We start from the raw sequence: 16743 nt of genomic DNA, 5'->3' as shown, positions 1-16743 counted from the left end.
ATAGCATTTCAGCTTTCAGAAATTTTCAGTTATTTTGTCACAGAAGGGTCTCCCTCACAGGCAAGTCAAGAAAGCCTTAAGGAAATGGTTTTACTAGAGAAAGAATGAGATTACTACAGGCAGAATTTGCACAGCTTCTGGCAAGGGGAACCAAGGGTAAATGCAGTGCCCTCACCAGGACATATTCTCATATTATACACACATCAGGGATGCTGCCATGTGCTACTGAATTAAAAGACAAATAATGAAGAAATGTTGCACCCTGTTCAAAAGACAAAAACAAAGGGGAAAAAAAAACCCCAAATACATGCTGGTACAAGAGGACAATTTAATGACAGCATCTCTCATTTGCTGAGAAATAACTCTGTAGAGAAAAAGGACTGGACAATGACCAGCATTTTTTTTACACAGATCATGAGACATGTCACTCAGGTGATCTGTTCTTGTCAGGCAGTCTTTAATTAGAAAATTCCTAGAGAGAACTCATGCTCCCACTAGGTGCTTATTAAAAACTAAAGACAAAAGGAGTCAGTAGAAAAGCTCAAGGAATGGACAGGAAACTCAGGTTACATTGAAAGGCAAGAGTCAGCTGCTGCTAACATAGGGAGAGACACTCAGGATGGGATGCTGGATTTTGAATGAAAAACTCTCAGTGCTGTTATTAGTGAGTATTTTTAGCATTATAAAGTCTAATTGGATATATATAAATATTTTAAGCTTGTTTAAAAGACATTTTATGGTTTGCTTACAGTAATACTCCCAAGCTTAATGTAAAACTTGCTATAAAATATTCAGCAGCCTTTTTATAACTAGTCTTAAAAACAATTTAAAGTCTTAGTGTTTTATTTTTAATTATTTTTAAGTCAATGTACTTTAATCCTCAGGTAAAGGGAACAGGGGTTTGCAATTATAATTGAAATTATATTCTGATTTATTTTCAGACAGTTTGGTGATTAGTATATGGGGAGCAGAGAAAGGAATTTCCTTAGCTCTTAATTCCCTCTTTTTCTGTGATTTTTTTAAATTTTAGCATTTATTTCCTTTTTAGAGACCGGGTTAAGGCCTGTGTTTAAAAGCAAGTTTACCATGACACAGTAAACATCATTTATATCCTTTACTATCCTTTACTCAAGACTGGGGGCAGGACTGTAACCCTGAATTTGCTAAAATACAGCCTCATTTCAGCAAGCATTTCTGATTTCTATCATCTGTGATCAAGAACTGTATTGCACACTGATTTTGAAACATCTCTCAGATTCTCTTAAAACTATAACCATAGCCAGTTTTCTATGCATTAAAAAATACTGTAAATGTCACTAATCTGTAGCCTGTCTGCTTTGTAGCTGGTGTGGCTGGGACTGAACTTCTATTTGTTTATTGATACCTTCCACTGGTATGAAGATGACAATGCTTACATTTATACACGGATTATGCTGGGAGTAAGTATGAGTTTGATTGTTATAGAGCTTCACAAGAAGAATGTATTCATAGTCTGATTTTATTTACATCCTTCATAAAACTTTTGCTGCTTCAACAGTAATTTTCCCATATAAGAGCATTATATTAATATAGTATTTTCTTTCTTTTGCTCTTTCTATACCAAGCTTGTAATTTAATTTTTTTATGCTGTTATATGTACAGTCAACCCTGGCTTGGGCAAGAGCTTCTGCAACGTGCCTTAATTTTAACTGCATGCTAATCCTGTTACCAGTCTGTAGAAACCTTATTTCATTCTTAAGAGGAGCAAGCATTGTAAGTACCATTTCTCAAATAGCCATAATATTCTCTCTTTTTTATTTCTGTAGTTCAGCAGTATTATCCATATCAAACATTTTCCAAGGAATTTTAATTTTTGATAGAGAAGCCTGTACACTATTGCCTAGTTATTACCATTTAAATTGTCAGTATTCATGACTGAAGAGAAACAAATGACTTGTTTAACACAGTGCTCTAAATGCAACACTGATTTTGGCAGCTGCTGCATAGCATGGTGTCATGAAGAGAAAAGTGAGAAGCCACAAAATAGGGACATAATAATGCCACTTGGCCAAATGGAGAAAATTCATATCCATCATGTGTATTCTCTGTAGCTGCAAAGTGAAAATCAGAAATAAACTGTTCAGATAGATAAAAATGTTCTAAGGATAATAGTGAACATGTTTAAATGCTTCTCTCTGAGTGGCCACAACCCAGGTCTTCATTTGAGGTAAATGCATTTTTGTAACAGACATTCACATTACCTTGGAATCATGCATAGGAAGTACATAAGGCTTTAGCTATAACTTCAACTTGCTTTGAGTTACTACAGTCAGTGCAATTCCAATGCCACATGTGGGGAAAAAAATCACTGATCACTCATGACTGCAGGAACAACAGGAATTTAGAGATGGTAAGATAAAGTTATTTTATAGTAAGATGGTTCTTATTTCAGTTCTGCCTTTTTTTGTTTCCGTGATTGTTAGGCTTGGATTTTAAGCAGTCTTTAGGCTGAGAATCAACACCTAAATAATTGTTTGAGATAATAAGTTGAACATTTACAAAAAAAAAGAGGAAAGGTGTCCTGGGCTTCTGAATCAGTTTGTGAATCAGCACAGAATATATGCACACCCATTTAGATGCTGAGTAAGAACTCAGAGAACTGGAACTCTTCTCACAGATAATATTTGGCTCTTCTGGAGAATATTCTGCTCTTGAGGAGCATGGTACAGAGCAACTTGACTGCTCCAGCATGGCCAGCACCGGGCTGGATCCAGTGCCTCTCCAAGGAGGTGCTGTGTATTGACATCACATCCTGTGGTGCTCCAGATTTTTGGAAGACTTATTAGCTGGGAAACAATGTGGATACATGCCAGGATCTTTGGCACGGCGCCATGCCAGGTCATGTGAGCAATCCAGACACCCACACCACCACTCAGAGCCTGAACCCTGTCCATGAGTGCTGTCTGGGTTCCAGCAGAGTGTGTTAGTTTTGGCTCAGTGCAGCTGGCCCCAGGCTGGCTCCGCACAGGGGCATCCAGCTGGCCATGAGCACATCACTGCTGAGCCCTTCCAATAATGGGAGCATGGCTCAGGAACACATCAGCATGCAGCCACCTGAGGTCTAGACAGCCTCACCCTCCTGGGGTGTGCATTTCCTGAAAGCAGAGAAAATGTTTTCATTGCAAGCTGGCTTTGCCAGCACTTCAGTTCTGTTTTGCTAAGCTGACAAAGCAGTGGTGGCCCAGCCTGGTGTCCTTACACCCGCAAATGGGTTGATGTCAGCTCAGATAAACCACTCACAAATCACAGCAAAGTGTAGCAGAGCTTTATCAAACCCTTTTTTGAGCCCCTATATAGGATGAATAGCTTCAGAAACTGTGGGGTGCCACTCAGGAAAGTTACTTGAGTCCTAAAACTAACCCAAAACTGCCACTGAATTCCTTCAGCATTCCATTTTCAAATGTACTGAACTCTTCTCCTCTCCAAAATGTGAGATGTAAACACCAATAGGAATGATATAAAACAAGTTCTGCTTTTTCACCAAGTACTGTGGAGGAGCACTGAGGAGACAGCTTGACAAAAACATCACATTTCACAAGATGGTTGCCTATGGAATAGCGTTAAATGCAAGTAAGATTTTTTGGTTTTATTTTTTTCTTCTTTGTCTTTGAACTGTTTTGAATTTCATAGTGATTCTGCCTAATGCTGTAATCCCCATCAGCTCTGAGATGTGATATTTTAGTGCAATCATTTGTTGACTGCAGCTTTAAATGTGTGTAGGAGTCCCATCTGATTAACCATTTGTAATCTTTTTTGCTTGAGAAGAGTTTGACTGTTAAGGAAATAAACTTTCAATCTGAATAGTAAACACCAGTTGCCACTTAGTTAATCTGAACAATTTTTGTGCCCTTAAAATTTAGTGTAAATAACTTTTATTGAATCCCTGAGGGCAGATGTTTGGGGAGATGACATAGCATTACTGTCTGATTCTGTAAGGAAATATGCTTATGAGTCACACCACAAATCTACCCACCAATACATCTTCACTAATTTTTCAACCAAGTAATAAATTTAGTCTGAATTTGAGAGAGGCAGGTGTCTCAAAAACAATGGATTTCTAGATATTTATTTTTAGTAGGTGACTGATCCAGGAAACTAATGGCCCCCTTGAGGGGAAAACAGCAACTTGAGATCAAAGTTTTTTTATTCTGTTGGTCCTAGTGACTTACTGAGGTGCTTGTTCACCTGGCTGGGAAAAAGACATGGCACTTTCCTGTTCTCTAAGTAGTAAAAGGACCTGGAGAAGTTTGTAGGAATTCAGAGAACATGAGGGGAACAAGAGATAGCTTGAGGAAAAAGGATGAACAGAGAGGAATGAACAAAAGTCAGTGTGAAGAAGGACATGAGGACACAGAGATAGAGAGGTATCTGTGATAGATAGATGATAGATAGATAGATAGATAGATAGATAGATAGATAGATAGATAGATAGATAGATAGATAGATAGTTCTCTCAGACAGACAGTTCTCTTAGAAAAAGGGAAAGAGACAGAGGAATTAATCAGGACTACTTGCAAGCATGAGACATCACAGGGTAACTGTTCTACCCCCAGGCTGTCAGGGTGAATTCTGGTCCCAATATCTTTTTTCAGCCTGTGTGAGGGAGCTGCTTTTGTGTGTGTAGGCTGTTAATGTCCTCATGCCGTGAGACAAGAATTTGAAGTCAGCTTTGCCAACAGGATCCAATAGCTAAAGTTTGTCTTCTGTATGTCATGCTAAAGAATTCCAAGGGGAAAGCTATGGGATATAAACATTCATCTTACAGTGTATTATGATGAATTACTTATCTGTCAGGTCCACTCATTCATCAGAGTTCAGTTTCACTACAGTACAGATTCCTACAGAGCACAACATTGCTTCTTTAATTAATAAATCAACCCAGGAATATAAATTAACCAATTTTACTTGGTGTATAATAGGTCATGTTCCAAAATGAAAGCAAAACTTCACAGTCAAACCTCTTATGTTTTTGGTTTTTACATTAATATTGAAATGTTTGCTAGTGCATTAATGCTGACAGTTTGGGAAGTGCAAGTCTATCAAAACAGTGATTACTTTAATGGTTTCACTAATTTCAAGGAAAAAGACACAGAAGCCAATGTGAAATGACAGAAAGCATGCTCATATAATTCTCATTTAAATCACTCTCTAGGGAGAAATCAAAGGTTCATTTTTGGGTTGTTATTTAGGTTGGTTGGTTTATTTTTTCCTAAAATATAAAATGGAAAAATAGTTGATGAGATATTTGAGAAAGAAAACAGAACACAAGGAAGTCTAATAAACAAAGCATGACAACCTATGAATTCCTGCTTCCTTAACAGTCAAGTGAGAAACATTTATCATATTTGGAAAAGCACTACATCACTGAATAGCGTTAGACTTGTGTAAAGAATGACCAGGAAGTCAATTTCCTGAAATTCAATTTTAAGTTCATAGAAAAATAAAGTCTACAGAACACATTGTGACAGAAAAGCAACACTTCAGAGTGGTACCCACAAGTACACTGAATCCTTTTCAATAAAATCTAGCAGTGTTAAAATGATGTGTAAATAGATGCCATTTTCCTCTCAACTGACACATTATTTATCCTAGTACTACCTATATTGCCTTTTATTACACAAAAACATAGTCAACTCCTATTAGTCCATTGCAATTTAGTAATTCTCAGTTAAATGGATGTACAACCTTGTATGATCAATAGACTAAATGTGGTAGCAAGAAGTTAAACCAATTTGAAGATCAGATCAGTAAGCTTAGCCTCACAATATAAAATTGTAAACTCCTTTATTGTTAAAGTAACGTGTATTCATCTTGCCTTGCCAGGTGGTGTTATTCCAGCATATTTATTTAATAGTGTGCTAAAAATATCAGTGCAACATTAGTATTGTCTGGCTTCTAACAGGCAGCTAGCTCAGCTGAGGTGTGCCTGGCCTTGGAAAGAGTACATATGTACCTTTAATTTTTCATCATTTCTAATACAAATTCAAGAGCAGGCTTTAATTGGTCAGGTCATAAAGGAATATAATTAGAGACTAGTGGAAGAGGGAAGTTGGAGGGAAGAGAGAGAGTAAACAATGCTATCTATAATCAAGGGCATCATTGAAAATTCAGTAAAGGGAATTCTGCTTAGTTTGGCTTCCTGCATTCTGCATGCCTGTCTGTGATAAGAGCTGTCTGGGAGTTATTCAGCCACTAATAAATCTTCCTTATAGACCTGTAACTCTGCTAGAATAAAATCAGAGTTTCATGCACTCTCAGTTTGATCAGTGCAAATAATTCTGTGCTTTGTACTGGAAAGAGCCTTTTCAGTTGAGACACAGTGGCTTGAAACTTAAAGACACCACAAGAGATAGTAATAATATTTTCTACAGCACCTACTTCTTACTGTACTGTTTTTACCCTCTCAAAAAAGCATATTCATACATTTTCTGAACTGCGAGTGTTGGGGGCATTTTTCTTTCTTTACTTTGATATGTTGGGCTTATCTTAAAGAAGAAATTGCTTGCATTTTTCTGGTGTTTGCAGAAAGGTCATATAGATATTTTGATCCATCAACCTTTGAATTATGATATTAATAAAGTTTAAGCAATTAAGGGAAAACAGGGGAAGGACAGCCAGGTTGCTTGGAGTTAGGCTGATTGAAATGGTGATTCCTGTTTGAAATGGTGATTCCTGCTCCTTAAAAACTCCAGCAATGCGTTCTTCTTTAAAAACATGCGAAGTGCAGAAAGAAGTATAGTGATGCCAGGCGTGTTTGGCTTCTGACAAGCACTGAAAAATCTATAGGTAAAAAATACTAGGAAACCTTTCCATTCTCAACCCATTTTTGGTAAACTATGTGAATGGTTTTGGTGACCTGAGTCACATTTTTGTGTAAATTATTAAGTTTTCAAGGAAGCAGATGCCTATCTTCAAAAGAGGTCTAGCTGATACCTCAGTGTTGTACTTCCAGAAATTACAGAAAATCAAACTTCCATCAAATGTCTTTTTTGTTTTTTAGTCAGATTGTTTAAATCCAGTCTTAATGCAAGTACTAGGAAGGAAACAATATTAAATTGAAGATTGTAGGCTTCCAGCTAAGATAAAAAATGGTCCAAGTCAGGTTCTTCTTTGATGTTTATAACCATTCTTAAAAACAAAATAAAATAAAATGCCAGCACATGTGTGGTCACTCTTCTAATTTTTATACAACCTGGACCTTTTTAGTCCACAAAGACATCATGAAGTTGAATTAGGAGTTCTGAATAACTAGGAATGGCACAAGACAATGGGTGGCAAAAAGAACCCCAGCCTTGGTGAGGGGCAGAATTCTGGGTTATCTGCCTGTAAAGCTGTTCTCTTTGCTGTGGGCAGAAAGGCCAGGATTTGACCCTTTGACTTTATCATGATAGGCTGGTTAATCAAAATGTTAAACTGCTAGCAGCAAGCTCCAATTTGATTATTATCCTGTACAGGCATGCAGAAAAAGAGAGAGTTAAATCTTGTCCTCAGATAAACACATGAAATTTCTGTTTAGTTCAATAAGAATTGTGCATGCTTCACTGAAGGCACAATTGGCTGAATAAGAGTAGCTAAATTGACCATACTTTCAAGATAATTTAATTATATCTCTTTGTATTTAAGGATATGTACAGTAAACACCATGATCTAATATCAATCCTTTTCCTCCCTCTCTCCTTCCAATAAAGCTTTTTATTTGATCTCAGAGGTGGACTAGATAGAACATCTGAGGGTCAAATACAAATTAATGTATGTTAAGTGCTTCAGAGGTTCCAGATGTCATTAAAAGCAACAAAAATCCTTCATTCTTCATAAACTGTTATAAAAAAGAGATTTGTTTAACAGATTGGGTGATTTATTCCATATGTTATATTTGGACATGCAGAATGAGGAAAAAATTGAACTGAAAATTCTGAGATTAGTCCCTCAAACTTTGCCCTCATGGTTAACTCAGATAAGTGGTGCAGAGCAAATAGCTACCAACTGTGGTAAGCTGAGATTTCAGAAATCTGCATATGTAATTTTGGAATTGCTTAGTAAATTCTATACACTGCAGATGCAAAGACCTTCAGAAAATGCACTTTAGGGATGTAAAATATTTTAGTTAATGGTGATGTGTTTGGTGCCAGAATTTTTATTCTGCTACAACTATTATACATTAAATGAACCACACAGAAAATGGAATTAGATCTTTGCATTACTCTTACCATCCAGCTATAATTCATTTTTAGATTGCATCATTTTTTGCTAGCAGCACAAAAAAAAAAAAAACAAAAACATCAGAAGTATTAATCTAATAATACTCCAGGCAATATCTAAGATCATGGGAGACCCAGGTAAACCAACATATTGAGTACATCATTAGTCTGAATGTGATATTTTTCAATGTATCATTATTCTCTCTACATTAACATCTACCACAGAACAGCTTACAGAAAATAAAAACAACAACAGCAGCTCTCCTGTTCATTATGGAAATCTTCTACACTTGAGTTATCCTCTACCTATCAGATGAAAGCTGGAGAGAATATCACCAGAAAGGAAGGTGTGGTAGATCCCAAAGAATCTATGATGATGCTTCCATTGACAGAAACACATGGAAACAGAACAATGTGCAGATGGAAAAAACAATGTGCTCTGATAGCCTGCAGATAAACCTTACTAGGCTAGGTTGCCAGAACTGGATCTCTCCTTCCAGGGGAGAGTTGCAACATGAGTACTCCTCATCAACTATAGTCTCAAGACCTTCTTGAGAAACTATATCCATTAAACCCATTTTTCTTCTGTCCAAGACTAGAAATGCTCTGTTAGGAAACGTGGACCTCTGCCTGTCTGGAGAAAACTAGCACCTCATTTCCCTCTCAACACTCAGCATTTGCTAGATAGCATTAGGTATCCTGTCACTGCTGACATGACTAGAACTTGTGCAAATCATGTAGAATCCTGCACTTTGGGGAAAGTACAAGATTTTTGTAGCTTTCTAAACAACAGAAATGGCATCATTTCATGTGAATATTTTATAGTCTGCAGTATCACTTTAAAAAATCTATTGTTTTGAAGGTGAAAGTAGAAAGTGCCTTTTGCTATGAACACAGACTCAAACTTCCACAATTCGTCAACATCACAATTCTAAATGAGCAAAGATAATCCAAAACTTGCAGCTGACAGACTGCAGGCAAGCTCTGGTGTAACAGCACTATGGATCCTAACTGTGTGAAACTCTCCTGGTCCCTAGGCTATGGGGACTCTTACATCATACCAGAGTTATAAAGAGCATCCTGTAGGTATAGAGAGCAAGAGGCCCAATTACAGTAATTACTCATTGATGCCAAAATAAAACTACTTAGTAGAAGTCCACTTAGTGACTCGTTGTCAGGGTTTTCCATTCTTAGAAAGTTTTCTTTCCTCTTTCCTTGAGCCCATCCCAGAAAATGTGCTGCATGTAACTCCACAACTTACCAAAGACATAAATCTGTTACCCCACACTCCTGTCCTACGAGTGAGCTTTTTGAGATGTCAAAGAAATCAGGTCCTCATCAAGCAGCGACTTGGTTCCCCTCCAGCTGGATCAGATAGCATCCTTACCAGGCCAACACATCTGTTCTGAAAGGCCCTTGTAGGAACAGTTCCCCCTTCCCACTCAGCACTTCAATGTGCTGTTACACTTAAATATATAAACAGTGTTTATATACTGCTTATGCATCAGTTGTACACTGGGGAACAGATTGCCACAGCCCCCACACAGCTGCCACCTAAACCATCCAGCTCAGAGCTTGGGCTCTTGGGTTTTGACAGTCTAAATCCACACATCTCATTTGCTGCTTGTGGTCCAGTGCCACCTTCCTTCCAGTGCTCCCAGTGCTGCTGGGGTGCTGGGAGCACACTCTCATGCACAGGCTCCAGGAAGCATCTTTCACCTGATGCTGGCAAGGCTGTTTCACATGCAGCACCTAACCCATAACAGCACGTGCAGGACATGCCAGGCCAGCGTCCAGCACCCTCTGATGCTCACAGTCATATCATGCACACCATTTCATAAAATGACCAACCTTGGGCTGAAAGCTGCTTAGATTGCTTGATCCCATTATCCCGTTTATCAAAAGGTTATTTTAGAGTCTCATTCCTTTGATGGCTTGAATCTGTCTTCTAATTTCCAGGCTCACTTTATCTCTCTGCAGTTCATACCCATTTGGATTCAGTCTCCATCCTGCTGAAGCTATTCCAGCTTGTACAAATAATTTATTATTCATTGAGACAAAGATTCAGGAGAAATGGGAGGTTGATTTTGCAGTTTGGGTGCTCAGGATACTCACCTGGGATGCCTATGTCAATAAATATTGGATTATTTTTGTTAAGGGCTTCATCAAGAGACAGCTCAAAAGAGAATAACCAGTCAACCTAGTGACTAGGACATGTGATTTGGTTTAAAGCCTTACTTTAAATTTAATGTAACAGGGATTTTTAAATAGGTCTTTCATCTCCCAGTGAATATCTAAGCATGAGGCAATGAGGTGTCAAGAAGTGGCCGGGGGAGTCCCTAAGTTAACATTACATTTTGAATGAAGTGCATCCTGACAATCAACCAACCACAGCACATCTACTGCTCTAGAAGGATTACCTCAGAAATACAGAGTGAAAATAGCCCCTCTCCAGTGTGGACACATGGGATAACTTACTGTTGGGGCGAATGTTTTACCTTCTTGAACTGGCTGCTTTAACCATTTCCATGGCCAGCATCTTACTTTAACTCATGCTCCCATGGACACAGCTGTCCCCAGGTGCTGAAGAGGAGCTGGACTTCAGAATATGGAGTGAGTGAGTGAGCCCACTAGAGTAGATAGGCACATAAATGACCAACAATACCAAAGGTCCTTATGCATATAATCCTGTGTTTACATCTATGATTAAACAGTGACTAGCATAGTAAAACATTATTTTCATCCACATAGTCACAATTAAAAAAGAGGAGAAAAAGGTGAGAGAAGAGAAGAGAAGAGAAGAGAAGAGAAGAGAAGAGAAGAGAAGAGAAGAGAAGAGAAGAGAAGAGAAGAGAAGAGAAGAGAAGAGAAGAGAAGAGAAGAGAAGAGAGAAAAAAATTTTAGGAGACTATTTTTCAGAGAAGAAGATCATATTTGGTTTACTACAAATACTGCCTTTTAGAAAGGTTTTTTAAATGGTCAGGGACAGAAACAGATAACCACTGAAGGAGAGATGATAACAGGAAGCTAATTATAAAAACTAGAAATAGCTGTGCTGTAAACATATCATTATCTTTCATTGTCATTTTTTCATCCTTTGGCATTTAATATCTTGCATTAATTACAAATTGCATGTAATGGATTTGAGAGTCTCTCATATTGAAAAATGAAACTCTGCACCTAGCTTGATTACAACTTTATCTATGTAATCCAATAATAAAACAAAGTCCTTCCTTTTCAGCTCTTGAAATTATACTGTTTCCACCCAAGAAAATAATTGCAGGGGACTTTTTTTACTTCAAGCTAATGAATTTTTCTAAACTGACCATTTCATATACCTTTCGGAGGCAGGCCAGAAGTAGAGGTGATATATGATACTCTGGACAAATCAGATCTAACACTGAGATTTGCTCTTCTCCCTTTAAATCATAGTTCCTGTGGCTTCCCCAGGCTCCACCTGCATAAAGTAATGCTACAGCTGCTTGTTCATAGGGGACAGATTTTGAAAGCATCTCTAGTGCAAGTTGAAAACTTGCTTAAACTAGTCAACTTAGTGTCCTGTGTAGCAAGGGTAAACCATGGTACATCCTAGTATATTAACTAAAAATAGGAATTTTAATGAATTTAACTAATTTTGAACAATTTAAATTCAGAGGCATACACTTTTATATCAGCTCTCAAGATGTCCTCCTTAGATGACACTGGAGACTGCAGGGCACTTGACTGTAAAGCTGGGAGGTGAGGCTGCTGCTGTTCCTATCCTCTCTACTGTGAAGCAGTCACTTCATATTAGACATGCAGTTGATAAAATTCTCTTTTTTATTGTCAGCTTAATCCATGCAAAACTCTCAATTTATGCCTGAGCTTTTCAGATAGTTCACAGTGTGAGTAATGAAGTTCCTTCTGGCACTGTGGGCATATGCAAGTGTGCCTGTAATTTCACACCACTCTTTCTCTCCTGCAGCCATCCATATTGTTGCCCACTCCATCAACATCGAGCGGTATCATTCCAGCCAGTCAAAAGAAGCTGGCGAGTTACGGAATAAACTTTCTGGTCTTGGCAAGAGCCCAAATGAAAGCTACTTGAACCCAATCAGGACCTATGAAACAGTAAGATGTCACTTTTTAGGTTTCCTCATCTAAAAAGTTTTCCTCTGTGGATTCTATTGCCGGTAAAACTGTATTTCAAAGCCTTTTAACCAGAGCGAGAAGGTGCTGCCAAAGGTTAACCTCAATTTCAGCTGAAAACACTTACTCAGAGCTGCAATTTTCAGGTTACTAAGCTCAAAGAAATGTCTATAGTATTTTAATTAGTTTGTCAGGAGACAGCTGGTGGGGGGAGGATAAGGAGTGTTGTGAAGAGTAGGCAATTAAATAAACCTGCAAAGAATTTTAAAAAACCTAAGAACTAAACTATCAATACATGGAACAAGTGAAACTTCTTTTTAGAAAGAAAAATAACCAAACAGCAATAGCACATCACAATATTGCTTCTGCATTTGCTATTTTTCTCTCCCCACGGTGGTGCAGCACCTTCCTGATCTGGGAGCTGATCCTGCCTCATTACATGTCAACTGTGGCTGCTCAGGGAAGAGCACCTTCAAAACCATCCAGGGCGTTGCTGCACACAGGAGGCAGTGCAGGCGGAATCTAGAGCTGCTGCGTGCTCTTCAGAGACTAGCAGAGATACAAGATCCTCAACCCATAAGTGGTTCTGCTTGTTTTGGGGAAAAAAGGGACTGTGCCCCTGTCCACTCTCTTGGATAAGCCACAACAGCATTATAAGCTCTCCCTTATAATATTCATGGCATAAAGAAAAGCTGAGCATTCAGAGAAGGCATGTAAACCATGCACAAGTTAATCAGCTTTTTTTCCCATATTCCATTGTAGCACACATCACATTTATGCTAGATGTTTCCTTGTGTATCCTGTTTCATAGTTACACATTCCAGGGCTGAAATGGCCTCGGTGAGACTCCTATGCACATTGTTCTGCTCTTTAGAAAATGCCCACACAGTCAGCATGGAATAAGGACTGCCTGAACACCATGGATTGGTGCTCTTTGGAACAGTGATGTGCTCCACTGAAACAAGAACCCAAGTGAGAGGATGGCTGGAGAACCATTGATAGTATTCAACAGTGCTTTTAAGCTGCAAGGCTTATCCTGCTTTTTCTTCCTTCCTTTCCAGTTTAGATAGCATGGGGTTTCATCTTTCAAAATAAACAAGAAAACAATTTCAAATTTGAAGAAAATCAAGCAAATTGATGCAGTCAGTGGTATGAATGCAAAAGTCTTCATGCTAGTGTTGACAAAGCAGTCAGGTTCATCAGAGTAGGACAGCAAGCCAAGGGCTCAGCTTCCCAGTCCTTCAGTACACCCAGTGGCCACTTCCATTGCATGGCCATGAGGTGATCCCCAGGAGCAGAACAAAGCTCCCAGCTCTGAACAGGAACTTACCATCTTTCAGTAAGCATTTTTTTTCTCCACTAAGCATTTCCATAGTGATATAATTGTGAGGTAGGCCTCTAATTAGCACTAAGATTCTAAATACCCTTGAGGAAGAAGGTTAGGATATTTTGAATTTCTTTCTCAGATTTCTCACAGCAATACACTCCACAATTACCTTTCAATTTGCAGCCTAGATTTTACTCTAACCTCTAATATTTATTTTTCTTTTATCACTCACTTGCGTCTCAGTAGCTAAACTCAGAATTAGTAATGATGGGAAGCAAACAAAAGATTGTTTCTAACTTCAGAGAAGAAAGTTCTGAGATCAAAATTCAGGATTTCTTTTCAGTGTTATCCTACTGCCATTGAAGCAATGTATTGTCTTTGACATTTTGCCTTTTTTCTCAATATCCAAACTAGCCACTGTAGTGGAAATGTTCAAAATATCACCTAGATCAATCCTGTTAATATGTAATGAGATCTGAACACGCTCTTCACAGGTACCCATTTGAAAATGTACTGTGTGCTGTCAAGTGTGAGCATTTGAAAGACGATTTTACTGTAAAAAGTGATTGTAAAAATGGCATTGTGGAATTTTATCACTTCTAGGATTTCCATATCAAATGAGTGCACTTTACAAATACAATAGAGGGTTGTTTTTTATCTCCTAGTGTATTAAGGTGTAGAACCAAATCAGGATCCAGAAGACATGCTGAGCTGCTTCATTCCTGTGTATCAGCACTGGGAAGACAGATAGAGATTCTTTGTAGGACAAATGGGGACTTCATTTACACTCTGATGGCATATTTAGCCTGATTCTCATCTTGTGTGTTAGATTTTTACTGCTGTTCTTCACGATTTGCACTTTATAACTGCAATCAACATCTGACAGTTGTGTTCAAAATACATCTTCACTCTCACTTCAGTTTATTTTGGTGGGTTTAGACAGATATACCAGACCTGTGCTGACAGCATATAAATATTTCTTCATTGACAAGTATAAAACTGTTAATTTAAATATGTATTTTAAAAAATAAACCCAAGTGTTATGCAGTGTATCTTCAAATAAATGTAAGGAACAGGTAAACAAGATATATTTTTTAGGTAAATGAGAGTATGCCATCTTTTTGTACCATTTCAGGCCTTCTACAGCTCCACAAACTTTGAAGTAAAGTAAGCACAAAAGAGTTCCACACTTTTACAGTTGCAGGTGCATAGCACCTCACATTATCACTTCACAAAAATAAGCTGGTTTCTAGTGCTGTTGTCTTTATTAGACTTCTAGGTTTAATCTCCTCATTTCTCTGATCATTTTTCTTTATTTGTGGCACATTTTCATTATGTGTGCAAGTAAGTAAAATTGATCAAAGTACAAATGAGACTGTCTAATTTCTTTCTTTCAATCCCTGAAACAAGTAAATGGCAGCAAATGTTTAAATATCTGTTTGGAATAAGCCTGAGTAGAAACAGAGCAGAGGGATGTCTTTCAATGCCGTTCTGTGGTAAAATGAAGGATTGCCTTGCCTCCATGTCTTGTTCTGGTTTTGTTCCTATGCTGAAGATTTTGGCTTCAGGTGTAATAGCAGAAACAGTAACAATAATAGAAGTAACAGAAATAGTAAGAAAAAGAAGTTATAACAACACTAACTACTAATACTAATACTAACAATGTATTCTTATTCTAGAACACAATAGAACAAGTACTGACCACAATAGCTGGAATAACTGGACTTGTGATAACTGTGGCTTTAATTCTGATCATGACTTCATCCACTGAGCTCATCAGAAGGTCATGCTATGAGGTTTTCTGGTACACCCACCACCTCTTTGTGGTTTTCTTCATTGGTTTAATAGTCCATGGTATGGGGTAAGTGTTTGTGTAAACTACATGGGGTATATGTACAGAGTTTGAGATGAAACACCATCCAAATCTACAATCCCATGCTTTTCTACAAACAAACTGTTGGGATCTTTGGGGAGTTTGCAAAATGAAAACATTCTGAAATTAAAATACATCACTCTTCTGAGGAATTAAAGCATCCTTCAGTTTATTCAGCCACTCTTCTACCACCTTACAACCTGTACCTTATCAATGAATGAACTTTCATACTTGGAAACTGGGGACATTACAGATCAGGAATCAAAACTTTGTGGGTTCAAATTAGTAAGGGATGGACCTTATGCTCATAGCTCTTGTAAGGCATTTTTCAAGAGACCTTGTAGAAGCTTGAGAAGCTTTCAGCATGTCATCTACCCTATGGTAGGTGTCTCTGTGGCCATTCTCCTCTGCCTCCATAAATGTAAAGTGATTTTGACCTTTTTCTGCAAGGACCAGAACCCCAAATTTCCTCACCATACAGACATACTGTGTAGTAGTGCTAGGTACTATACTACAAATCAGGTTTAAAGCACTACAGTAACAAACAAGTCAGGCTTATGATTAGCCCAGCCAGATAACTTTTATGGACAGAGATGACTGCCTGGTTGCTGTTTCTCTCCCTGTTCCTTAGCACAAAAGAAAGGTCTGTCATCTTAGTAGAGGACTCTGGTTCTTACAGTGAGGGACAGCAGATGCATGGGACCTTCCCTGAGAACCTCAGGGACTGATAAATCCTCTGTCAATGCAAAGTGAGAGCAGCAAGGTGCTTAGAGCTGAAAACATTTTCATCTTCTGTTTCCAGCTCCACTGCAATCATCTTCTTCTCCCTTGTGTGCTATCCTCCACTTCCTTTTCTCATTATGCATGATAGCATTCATGTTAATCTACATTCACATTTTCATTCAGGGAGTGCAGTTTTGAGGTAAATCTCACACTCTTCCTCACCCCCTGGACTTGGCTCATACCATGGTACAGTCCCTGGCTGCACAACCCAGTGTTTAGGGTGGAAATACAGTGACAGAAACACATTGCTGTGTTCCAAGAGCTAACAAGTGATCCATTCACATGACCAAGCCAGACCTGGTCCTAAGCCATAGGTAGCCCTCAATAATGTCCTGTGAAGGGCCCTCAACAAAGATTGCTTTGCTCCATGGATCTTTTCCTGCTGGCTAGCTTGT

At 38.3% G+C, this 16743-nt stretch overlaps 1 protein-coding gene across 1 annotated transcript in view; it reads left to right on the top strand.

The window, feature by feature from the left end:
* Window positions 1-619: 619 nt before the first annotated feature.
* Window positions 620-16743, top strand: part of NOX3 (NADPH oxidase 3) — a 39539-nt gene continuing 23415 nt past the window's right edge. Inside the window, exons 1-6 of the mRNA XM_054629855.2 lie at window positions 620-664; window positions 1344-1439; window positions 1642-1752; window positions 3525-3609; window positions 12202-12347; window positions 15372-15553. Of these exons, the coding sequence (XP_054485830.2) occupies window positions 620-664; window positions 1344-1439; window positions 1642-1752; window positions 3525-3609; window positions 12202-12347; window positions 15372-15553 (665 nt within the window). The remainder of the gene's footprint in view (window positions 665-1343; window positions 1440-1641; window positions 1753-3524; window positions 3610-12201; window positions 12348-15371; window positions 15554-16743) is intronic.

The sequence above is a fragment of the Agelaius phoeniceus genome, chromosome 3, assembly GCF_051311805.1.
Source record: "Agelaius phoeniceus isolate bAgePho1 chromosome 3, bAgePho1.hap1, whole genome shotgun sequence".
In the NCBI taxonomy this organism is placed as follows: domain Eukaryota; kingdom Metazoa; phylum Chordata; class Aves; order Passeriformes; family Icteridae; genus Agelaius; species Agelaius phoeniceus.
This window is presented reverse-complemented; position numbering and strand designations above follow the sequence as displayed.